This window comes from Sapajus apella, unplaced genomic scaffold (assembly GCF_009761245.1).
Source record: "Sapajus apella isolate SASKATOON/1434 unplaced genomic scaffold, GSC_monkey_1.0 scaffold8, whole genome shotgun sequence".
In the NCBI taxonomy this organism is placed as follows: domain Eukaryota; kingdom Metazoa; phylum Chordata; class Mammalia; order Primates; family Cebidae; genus Sapajus; species Sapajus apella.
In genome coordinates, this window is record NW_022436948.1 from 4406483 (window position 1) to 4417464 (window position 10982).

General features: G+C 48.1%; 1 protein-coding gene across 3 annotated transcripts in view; it reads left to right on the top strand.

Annotated features, from left to right (window-relative positions):
- The window catches only part of C2CD2 (C2 calcium dependent domain containing 2), a 62851-nt gene that overhangs the window by 34673 nt on the left and 17196 nt on the right, over positions 1-10982 (top strand). For all 3 annotated transcript variants that reach the window (XM_032276808.1, XM_032276809.1, XM_032276810.1), the window contains exons 6-10: positions 1883-2006; positions 4501-4609; positions 8076-8140; positions 9789-9901; positions 10684-10858. In XM_032276808.1, coding sequence (XP_032132699.1) covers positions 1883-2006; positions 4501-4609; positions 8076-8140; positions 9789-9901; positions 10684-10858 — 586 coding nt within the window. The remainder of the gene's footprint in view (positions 1-1882; positions 2007-4500; positions 4610-8075; positions 8141-9788; positions 9902-10683; positions 10859-10982) is intronic.

Consider the following 10982-nt stretch of genomic DNA (forward strand, 5'->3'; position numbering starts at 1 on the left):
TGTGTGTGTACACTCAGCTCACATGATTTTGAAGGCTGTGTGTGTGTGTGTGTGTGTGTGTGTGTGTGTGTGTACTCAGCTCACATAATTTTGAAGGCTAAGTCCTGAGATCTGTCTGTGCTTGGCAAGCCGGAGCCCCAGGAGAGTCTGTGGGGTCATTCTAGCTCGAGTCTGAAGGCCTGAGACCCAAAAAATCCAGATGTGTACATTCCATTCCAAAGGCCAGCAGGCTCAAGGCCTGTGAAGACTCACTGTTTCAGCCAAGCCTGAAGGCAGGACAAGACCCTGCCCCGGCTCAAGCAGTGAAGAAGAGGAGTTCCCTTTTACTCAGGCCTTTTGTTCCATTGGGCTTCAACTGACTGGATGAGGCCCACCCACATGAGGGACAGAGCCGTGCATTACTGGGTGTGCTGAGTCAAATGCCAATCTCATCCAGAAACACACTCACAGTCACACCCAGAATCATGTCGGACCAACTGTCTGGTCACCCTGTGGCCCGGTCAAGTCGACACATACAGTTGACCATCACCCTCAGCAACTGAAGGAAGGTTCATCTCCGTCCCAGACAGGCAGATTGCTCGGTCCCCAGTGCTCATGTCCTTGGATTTCAGGGACATCAGCAATTCCTTCTTGGGCTCCAGCACCCTCAGCTCACATTTGGGAAGTGCCTGGCTCAGAACAGTGTTTTCTAGGTGGGAAAGAACACCTGTGTCTCTTGAGACGTTAGTGAGCATTTCCCCCAAGAAGTGCTCAGTCACATCAGCACCCAGGGTCTCTGCCTGAAAACTTCTCACAGCATGGGGGCTGACGCCACCTCTGAGAAACCCTCTGGGTCCCCAAATGCTTGCAACTAACAGAGCTTCTTTTAAAAGAACACTCTGGCTGGGTGTGGTGGCTCATGCCTGTAATCCCAGCACTTTGGGAGGCCGAGGTGGTAGGACCACCTGAGGTTGGGAGTTCAGGACCAGCCTGGCCAACATAGTGAAACCGCATCTCTACTAAAAATACAGAAAAAAAAAATTAACTGGCTGTGGTGGCAGACACCTGTAATCCCAGCTACTCAGGAGGCTGAGGCAGGAGAATCACTGAATCCAGGAGGCAGAGGTTGCAATGAACCAAGATTGCACCACTGCATTCCAGCCTGAGCAACAGAGCAAGACTCTGTCTCAAAAAAAAAAAAAAAAGAGAGAAAAAGAACACTCTTGGCAGTGGGTGACAGGTGGAACCCAGTTTGGGAAATGCTGGTTTGAAGCTGGGCTCTTCCAGATTTGGGGTGCTTTCTGTTGGAAACGCCCTGGTGCCTTTGGAGGATGTGATGTGATGGAAGCTGGTCCCAGCTGCCGCTGCCTCTGTCCCCTCACCTGTGCAGTGCTAGGGGATGCGTAGACATTCCTCGCGTGGACGTTGGACTCTGTGTGGAGGCAGGAAACAGGTGTAGGGTGACGTCCCTGGCCGTTCCCATCTGACTGGTGTCCTGCTCTGTGCTAGCAGCCGCGGGCGCCCACAGCCGGCAGAGGAGGTCCCCATGCACTTAAGCACCTGCCCGGGTCGGATGGTTTAGACCCATGGCAAAGTGAGCTCCATCTCCCCCTGCAGTAAGGTTTGGGAACCCTGTCTGCAGCTGAACGCGTTGCTACTTGTACTTGGCTGTGTTTAGGATAGAAAATGCTCCACACTGGGGATGGTGGTGGCTCATCGGTTCCCTCCCTTCCCATGAGAAGGGGCATTGTTTCAGAGCAGAGCCTGGAGCTCAAGCTGCCTGTGCAGACTTTCCTGTAGATACCCACCCCCGCCACCCCCCATAACAGGAGTCCAGCAGCTACTTCCTTAGTCCTCAGTCTCCCCACGAGGACCAAAAATAAAGTGCTCTTTATGTTTTCAGAACTTAGAGTGTGCTCCGTCGACTGCTGAGGAATCCTGTCCTCCCAAACCTCCGCGGGCTCACGAGCTAAAGCTGCTGGTGAGGAGCATCCGCGCCTTCCTGCTCAGCGAGCCTGATGCTTCAGGTGGGTGACCACGGGATCCTGCCTCCTGGATGGGGCTGTTCCTGCCCCTGAGCAGAGTCGGGGGCTGCCAGGTGGGCTCCAGGGGGCTTGGATTCTCTGGTGGCATCCTCCCATGGGGCCGCGGCGGGAGCCCTGCCTTTGTTGCAGAAAGCACCTGAAAATGTAACAGGAACAAGAGGTGGTTAAAAATCTGATCCTATCTCTGCACGTGTGAAGGCCTGTGGGAGAACGGAGTGTAATTGGTTTTACCTTTTTCATTTGTCTGGAGTGATCCTTTTTTTCTTTTCTTTCCTTTTTTTTTTAATATTGAACCCATATGTATGTGTCGAGCATCCTGACCAAGGTGCAGCTTCTGCTGTCAGGCGCAGTGGCTCACACCTGTAATCCCAGCACTTTGGGAGGCTGAGGTGGGCGGATCACAAGGTTAGGAGTTCAAAACCAGCCTGGCCAACATGGTGAAACCCTGTCTCTATTAAAGATACAAAAAATTAGCTAGGCATGCTGGTGCATGCCTGTAATCTTAGCTACTTGGGAGGCTGAGGCAGAAGAGTCACTTAAACCTGGGAGGCAGAGGTTGCAGTGAGCCAAGATCATGCCATTGCACTCCAGCCTGGGCAATAGGGCAAGACTCCATCTCAGAAAAAAAAAAAAAAAAGAATGTGGGTGAAGCGGGGATTTGATGCATCAAGTGGCTTCGGCCACACTCGGGACTCCGGTGCTGGGAGGCCATGGCTGCTGTTGGAACCAAGACAAGCAACACAGAACGGATGACCCCTTCTGGGTGGTTCTGAATCATTGCTGAGCCCTGGACACAGAGTCACTCGGGACAGGGCACCTCTTTATGCCGCAACTCCATTTTGCCAAGAACAGGAGCAAACTGTGTTGCCCGAGCATGTGAAGGGGGACTTACCTTTATTTGCAAGGGGCTTCTTCCAGTCCAAAAGCACAAATAGGCCACCTCTAGCAGCCGAGACTGTGCAGGGCCAAGCTGTCGAGGATTTCTTTCGGTGAAAGTGCTGCGTGTTGCCCTTTAAGCCTGTACTGCCTAGTGGCTCAGCCTGGGCTCCCTGGACTCAGCTGGCCAGGGTTGGGGTCCCAGCTCCCACACACACCTGCCCTGAGGCCAGGCCCCCTTCCTGCCTCTGCTGGATGTCTCCATGCCTGGGCCCGAGCCTCCCTTGACGAGTGACTGTGAAAGCCCAGTAGAGAATCTGCGTAGGCTGCTCCTCCCTCCTGCTGCGTGGGTCAGGGTCCACACACTCTCGCAATGACTGATTCCACAGTGTATTGGGACCGTGTGCTGCAGGGAGAAGCGTTGTCTGAAAGCAGAAAGAACTGTGCGCTAGTGACATGTCCCACCACCTGGGTCAAATACCCCGGCAGCACCTGTCTGGTATAAGGCGAGAAAAGGGTGCTCCGTGAGGTAGCTCCCAATTTAGGAGTCAACAGGAATTGATGTTTCGGCTTTGGCAAGCTTTAGTCTTATCCAAAAGTGGGGACCAGGCCTCTGTATGTAATGGTGCTGCCTCTCGGGGACGGTCCCCCTGGGAGCCCATGACTATGCCCTCATAATTATTTTCCTAATTAGCTCCCGGGTCCTATATATCATCTCCCTAATACAACAGAACTAACTCACACCAGTACCATGAACGCTTAAGAAATGGGGCCGGGCGCGGTGGCTCAAGCCTGTAATCCCAGCACTTTGGGAGGCCGAGGCGGGTGGATCACGAGGTCAAGAGATCGAGACCATCCTGGTCAACATGGTGAAACCCCGTCTCTACTAAAAATGCAAAAAATTAGCTGGGCATGGTGGTGCGTGCCTGTAATCCCAGCTACTCAGGAGGCTGAGGCAGGAGAATTGCCTGAACCCAGGAGGCGGAGGTTGCGGTGAGCCGAGATCACGCCATTGCACTCCAGCCTGGGTAACAAGAGTGAAACACCGTCTCAAAAAACAAACAAACAAACAAACAAACAAAAAACAAAAAAGAAATGGAAACAGTCTGAACCATCTTACCTGCCGTCATCCTCATCATACGTGCCCTCCCATCCCTAAGTATCTTACATGTAACAGACGAAATTCATAAACCTTATTTAACCCTCAAAACATTCGGCCGCCAATGATACTGAAGCTCTGAATATTCAGACTGTGAGGCTCTGGCCTTTGACTCTTACGTAATACCAACACTGTGTCTACAACAGGTGAGCTTCGACTCCCTCAAGTTGGTAACCTGTGGCCCACACTGGCGGAGGGGGCCAGGCACTTGGAGTCAGCCCAGGGCTGTTGATATCAAATGTGGGAAAAATTATTTCACCCTGATAAAGGCTGGTGCTTTGAGAGTTTGAAAATGGCAAATGAAAGAATTCCCACTCTCTGAAGTGGGTAAGCCTCAACCTTAGTCATTTAATTTAGCCTTTCTTTCTATGCATACAATGGCTTCACGCAGTTTAAAAAATAAAAATAAACACCGACGCGATGTGCTTCCTTTAATGACAGGCCACATTAACACAGTGTGCGTGGTGCAGCTGAACGATCCTCTTCAGAGGTTCTCCAGCACCCTGACGGAAAACACCACGGACCTCACGTGGGAAGAGGAATTCACCTTGTGAGTCTGGCCGGGTTATCGCGGGCCTGCACGTCCATGCTGCGTGTTCAGGAGCGCCAAATCCTGAAATCATTCTGCAGCACCGTTTAGGCCAAAACACTAAACCAAAAAAGTTAAAAACAAATGATGTTGGCCGGGCGCAGCGGCTCACACCTGTAATCCCAGCACTTTGGGAGGCCAAGGTGGGCAGATCACGAGGTCAGGAGATCTAGACCATCCTGGCCAACATCATGAAACCCTGTCTCTACTAAAAATATGAAATTAGCCGGGCGTGGTGGCATGCGCCTGTAGTCCCAGCTGTTTGGGGGCTGAGGCAGGAGACCCACTTGAACCCAGGAGGCGGAGGTTGCAGTGAGCTGAGATTGTGCTACTGCACTCCAGCCTAGAGACAGAGACTACATCTCAAACAAAACAAAACAAAAAACAAATGATGTCCTAAACATCTTAAAGGTAGCTTGAGGTCAAACCTGAGTTTCTTTTTAAAGGCAGCTCTTAGAGTCAGTTTTCTCCTGCCCTGACATGATGAGAAGGAGCTGTTGTTGGGTCTCTTAGAGACACACACACCATCCTGGGCAGAAAGGGAGGGTGCCTCTGACTGAATCCAGAACCTAACAAAATAGAAAAAGGGGCTGGGCACGGGCGCTCATGCTTATAATCCCAGCTGTTTGGGAGGCAGAGGCAGGAAGATCACTTTAGCCTAGGAATTTAAGACCAGCCTGAGCAATAAAGCAAGACCTCTTCTCTACTAAAAATTTTTTAAAAAATGAACTGGGTATGGTGGCACTTGCCCATAGTACTCCTGGCTACTTGGGAGCCTGATGCGGGAGGATCGCTTGAGCCTGGGAGAGCAAGGCTACAGTGAGCTGTGATTGTGTCACTGCATTCTAGCCCGGGTAACAGAGATACTCTTGTCTGAGAAAAAAAAAAAAAAAAAAGTAAAAGGCTGGGTGCAGTAGCTCACACATGTAATCCTAGTACTTTGGGAGGCTGAGGTGGGTGGATCACTTAAAGTCAGGAGTTCGAGACCAGCCAGGCCAACATGGTGAATGAAACCCTGTCTCTACTAAAAATCCAAAATTTAGCCAGACATGATGACGGGTGCCTGTAATCACAGGTACTCAGGAGGCTGAGGCAGGAGAATTGCTTAAGCCTGGGATTCAGAGGTTGCAGTGAGCCAAACTTACACCACTGCACTTCAGCCTGGGCAGCAGAGTGAGACTCCATCTCCAAAAAAATAAAAACGTGAAGAATAGAGAAAGAGAAAACTGTAGGCCATGCATAAATAATGATGTAAGAATCATAAATAAAATATTATCAAATAGAATCTAGCAGCACATGAAAAATAAAACCAGCTGTGTTCATACCAGGGCTGTAAGGATGTAATGTGCTTTCACATAAGGAAATCTATTAATGGTGTTTATAATATTGCTAGATCAAAGGAGAAAATAAACGTATTATCTCTACATATGTCCAAAAGACATTCAGTGACATTTCATACCCATTCTTTGTTTTGAAGATGGAGTTTTGCTCTTGTTGCCCAGGCTGGAATGCATTGGCACAATCTCAGCTCACTGCAACCTCTGCCTCTTGGGTTCAAGCGATTCTTCTGCCTCAGCCACCTGAGTAGCTGGGATTACGGGTGCATGCCACCACACCCAGCTAATTTTTATATTTTTAGTAGATACGGGATTTCACCATGTTGGCCAGGCTGGTCTCGAACTCCTGACCTCAGGTGATCCACCTACCTTAGCCTCCCAAAGTGCTGGGGTTACAGGCATAAGCCACTGTGCCTGGCCCCCAGTCTTAATTTTTAAAAGCTTAATTAGAACAAAATTTATGGATAGTTCTTTAATAAGATTTTTAAAATCACCATAAATGGCAAATACCAGAAGCAAACTCACTAAAATCAAGAGAAGGATGCCTATTGTTTTGTTCTAGAAGTATTGGTTATTGCAATTAGATAAGGGAAAAAATTCACAAATACTGGAAAGGAAGAGGCAAAACTAATTGCATGGAGATAATATGACGGCACATCTGGACTATTTGAGAAAATCAACTCAAACTATTAGAAATAATAATGGATATAAGGTAGAAATGAATATTTAAAAATGAATAGAAATAATCATTTAATGAATTAGCTGAGTGGCAAAGTATTGAAATCAATCACTAACGCTTAAGAAATGGACAATTAGAAAAAGTAATAGAAGACAATTTCCCTTGTGTATCTGTGTAAGGAGCTTTTATAAATCATGAATGAAAAGATGATCGCTGCCTTGGAAAGCTGGGCAAAATTCCTGACCTGGAAATACAAAGACCAGAGCTACCCATGGCCGCCAACTTCTGAAAAGATAGTCAGAAATAAGTCAAGTAATGCAAACTTCAACAAAAAAGAAGGGTCATTTTTCCACCTCACAGGTTGGTTATGAATAAGAGAGTGAGAATGGCATTGGAGGTGTCCCTGGGAATAACCATCTGGATGCCGTCAACCGGCCTAAATACAGGACACCTGTCAGATGCACGTGCCGTTTGACAGGCAATTAGGGTTTTCCTAAGGAAATAGTCACATGGCATGCAAAGATATATGCATAAGAATGTGCGTCTCTGCCGGGTGCGGTGGCTCACCCCTGTGATCCCAGCACTTTGGGAGGCCGAGGCAGGTGGATCACCTGAAGTCAGGAGTTTGAGACCAGCCTGACCAACATGTAGAAACCCCATCTATACTAAAAATACAAAATTAACCAGGCGTGGTGGTACATTCGTGTAATCCTAGCCACTCCGGAGGCTGAGGCAGGAGAATTGCTTGAACCCAGGAGGCAGAGGTTGTGGTGAGCCAAAATCGCGCCATTGCACTCCAGCCTGGGCAACAAGAGTGAAACGCTGTCTTAAAAAAAAAAAAATACTAGAGACCCGTTAAACGTGATGCTGCTCTGTAGTTATCCAGAAAGATACCCCCAGAGTTTTCAGTTAAAAGAGTAGGTTACAGGCTGGCTGCAGTGGCTCACACCTGTAATCCCAGCACTTTGGGAGGCCGAGGTGGGCGGATGGCTTCAGCTCAGGAGTTTGAGACTAGCCTGGGCAACATAGCAAGACTTCATCTCTACTTTTTTTTTTCTTTTTAATGAAAATTAAGTTAGGAGGAGGAGGGTGGTAATTCATTTTCCATATTTTGTCTTTAAGTCATTATATACTTTCAATATGGGAATGACTGGCCACATGTGTCTCTTTAAATTTAAGTTATTGGAAATTTTTAAAAATGACGTTCAGTTCCTCAGCTTGCACTGGCCACCTCTCCAGTGCTGTTTCCAAATGAAACAGCAGATACTCTTTCCTTTTTGGGCTTATATGTCTCAGTAGTTTGTTAAATATTGACATTTTTATGTTTCTATAATCAGAAAAAGTACTATATTTTGTAAAAAGAATGAAGCATTGTATTTTTTAGGACTCATAACTTTTTTCTCTTCCAAAGCGAGTTGAATGCCAAGTCGAAGGAGTTATACCTGCAGATTTCAGAGGCTGGGCGATCCTCAGAAGGTGGGTTGAGCAGGAGGACCAAGGCCCTGCCCTCTGGAAAGGTCCTCGCAGGCCTGACCAGGGCCTCAGGAAGGGGCGGAGGGAGACCCAGCAGAGGAAGCCAACCCCTCCCCTAAGTGACTTTGGTTTCCCCACGGCAATGTTTGGTGGAATGGCAATTTGAGTTATTAACAAGGTCATGCATTTTAGGGAAATATTCAACTGGATTTTTTGTTTTATTTTTTGAAAAAAAATCCAAAATCTTTTATGCAACAATTTTTGGCTTAGAGAAGTCGTTCTGGACCTTCCTAGCCTCAAGAGACCTTTTTTTTTTTTGAAAGCAATAAACAAAATGAAAAAAAACCTTTTAACTGTGGTAAGATAAACAACAGAAACTTATCATCTGACCCGTTTCTGTGTATGTAGTTCAGGGGCAGTAAATACATTCACATTGTGCAACCATCACCCCATCTGTCTCCAGAGCTCCTCAATCTCTATTCTGCTGCCTGCCTGAGTTTCATCGGGTATCTCTATAAAATAAACTTCAGAGGCTTACACTGAACTTACAATTTAGACACAAGAAAGCAACAATTAGAGGTAAAGTCACTAAAACCCTAAAATGAATGTGGGCCTGTATGTGTACATGTGTACAGATCACTAGTTTCAAGATTTGTTAGGTTTTTAAAAATAAAAATATTTTCTTAGATTTCAAAACTCTCTCCATAAACATACCAAAATTGGGAAGTCCTTGGCCAGCTTATCCAGCTGTAAAGTCAAGGCATTTGGTTACATCCTAAAGTTAGAAGGTCGTTATTTCTCCCGATTAACTAGATATATCCTGGTTGTTAGCAAGAATCCTGAGGCAACTTCCTTGATTTTGGAGTCCCGAGAAAACGGGGATGCCCATGAGTTAAGAATCCTGAGAGAGAAGCGCTCTGCAAGTCAGGGACCAGCGCAGCCTGGGGGTGCTGTTTACCTGGAGGGACGCCAGCTTCTGAGCCAGCGTTCCTGGGTCCCCATTCCTGCTGGCCTCATTCACATTTCATTCCAGCCAGCCTGATGCAATCTATGAAATTTCAAGCTTTACAAAAACAGTACAAAGAACAGCCACATAACCTTTACTCAGAATCCCATATCCTTAACATTTGCCCAATTTCTTTTATTATTTGTGCTCATGCTTGGTCTCTCCCTGCCACACTTATTTTCTTTTTACACACACATACCTTGAGGGTAAATTGCATGGGTCTTGATTCCTTAGTGTGTATTTTCCTAGGAATGGGGATCTTCTCTTCTGTGTCCATAGCACAGCTGTCAGCTTCCTGAGTTTACATTGCTGCAATTCTTTAATTTATGCCCATTTTCCAGTTTTTTGTCACTGGGTGACCCCATGATGTCCTTCAGGGCAGCTCCCTCTCCACTTCAGCCCAGGGCCGAACGCTGCCTCAATGTCCTGTGGCTTTAGCATCCTCTGTCTGGCAGCGATTCCACAGCCTTTCTTTGTCTTTTATGACATTGATGTTTTTAAAACGTTCTGAAACGTGAGTGCTTTTGAGTGTGCTGGATGCACGTGAGGGGCACATTCTGGCTGCCGGGCGTGCGGGCCCCTTTGTTCTCACGGAACTGCATGGAAACGTCAGCAGCCCCCCTTGCCTGTGTCCTGTCTTTCCAGGTCTGCTGGCGATGGCGACAGTTCCTTTGGATTTATTTAAGAAGCAGCCTTCTGGACCACAAAGTTTCATGCTGACCAGCGGCTGCTCGGTGCTGGGCTCCGTCACGGCAGAGGTAGGGCGAGGCTCTCCACTACAGCCGGGTTCCGCTTAGAGCCCGTATCCCAGGACTTAGGTCTGCCAGAGCCTCGCTTCCACTTCCGTGTGATATAAGACCTCACTAAGAGGAGGTGCTATTTCATCGTACGCATGTCTACACTCAAATAGAGCATGTTCTGTCCACTCTATGGTTGAGTTGTCTGCTGGAGGAGATAGCCTTTCAGGATGCCAGTTTATGGGCCTACCCCCAAAAGGCCTTTGAAAATTTTGCTTGGTTCTCCAGCTTCTGTTCTGTTCCCATCATTATGTGTTGAGCCTGCCATGTGTGAGGTAGGATCTGTGTCCGCTCTGGGAAGATCCAGGTTAATTGGAAATAAGTGACCTTAAGGGAAAAAAATTATGGTTATTTCAAAAGAAGGCAGCGTGACGTGGCTGATCAGCCTGTGCGCACAAAACCAGAAACAAGTAACGTGGCCATGCGCGGTGGCTCACGCCTGTCATCCCAGCACTTTGGGTGGATCACGAGGTCAAGAGATCGAGACCATCCTGGCCAACATAGTGAAACCCCGTCTCTACTAAAAAAATACAAAAATTAGCTGGGCGTGGTGGCGCGCTCCTGTAGTCCCAGCTACGCGGGAGGCTGAGGCAGGAGAATTGCTTGAATCTGGGAGGCGGAGGTTGCAGTGAGCTGAGATTGCGCCACTGCACTCCAGCCTGGCCCCTGGCGACAGAGCGGGACTCTGTCTCAAAAAAAAAAAAAAAAAAAAAAAGGAAACAAGTAACATGTCTTCTTTGCAGTTTTCTTATGTGGAACCTGGTGAATTGAAATCCTCGCCCATCCCTCCCCCTGTTCCTGCTGCAAAAATAGAAAAGGACCGCACGGTGATGCCCTGTGGGACTGTGGTCACTACTGTCACCGCTGTGAAGACCAAGCCTCGTGTCGACATGGGGAGGGCGTCCCCGCTGAGCTCTGGTGGGTCAATAGGAGCACAGCCCAGGACCTGGGCACCACGCCTGCTGTAACCGCCCCGCCTCCGGGACTGCAGAGTTCTATAGCCTGCAGCGCAGAGTGTGAGGAGCGTGTCACAGCACGGGAA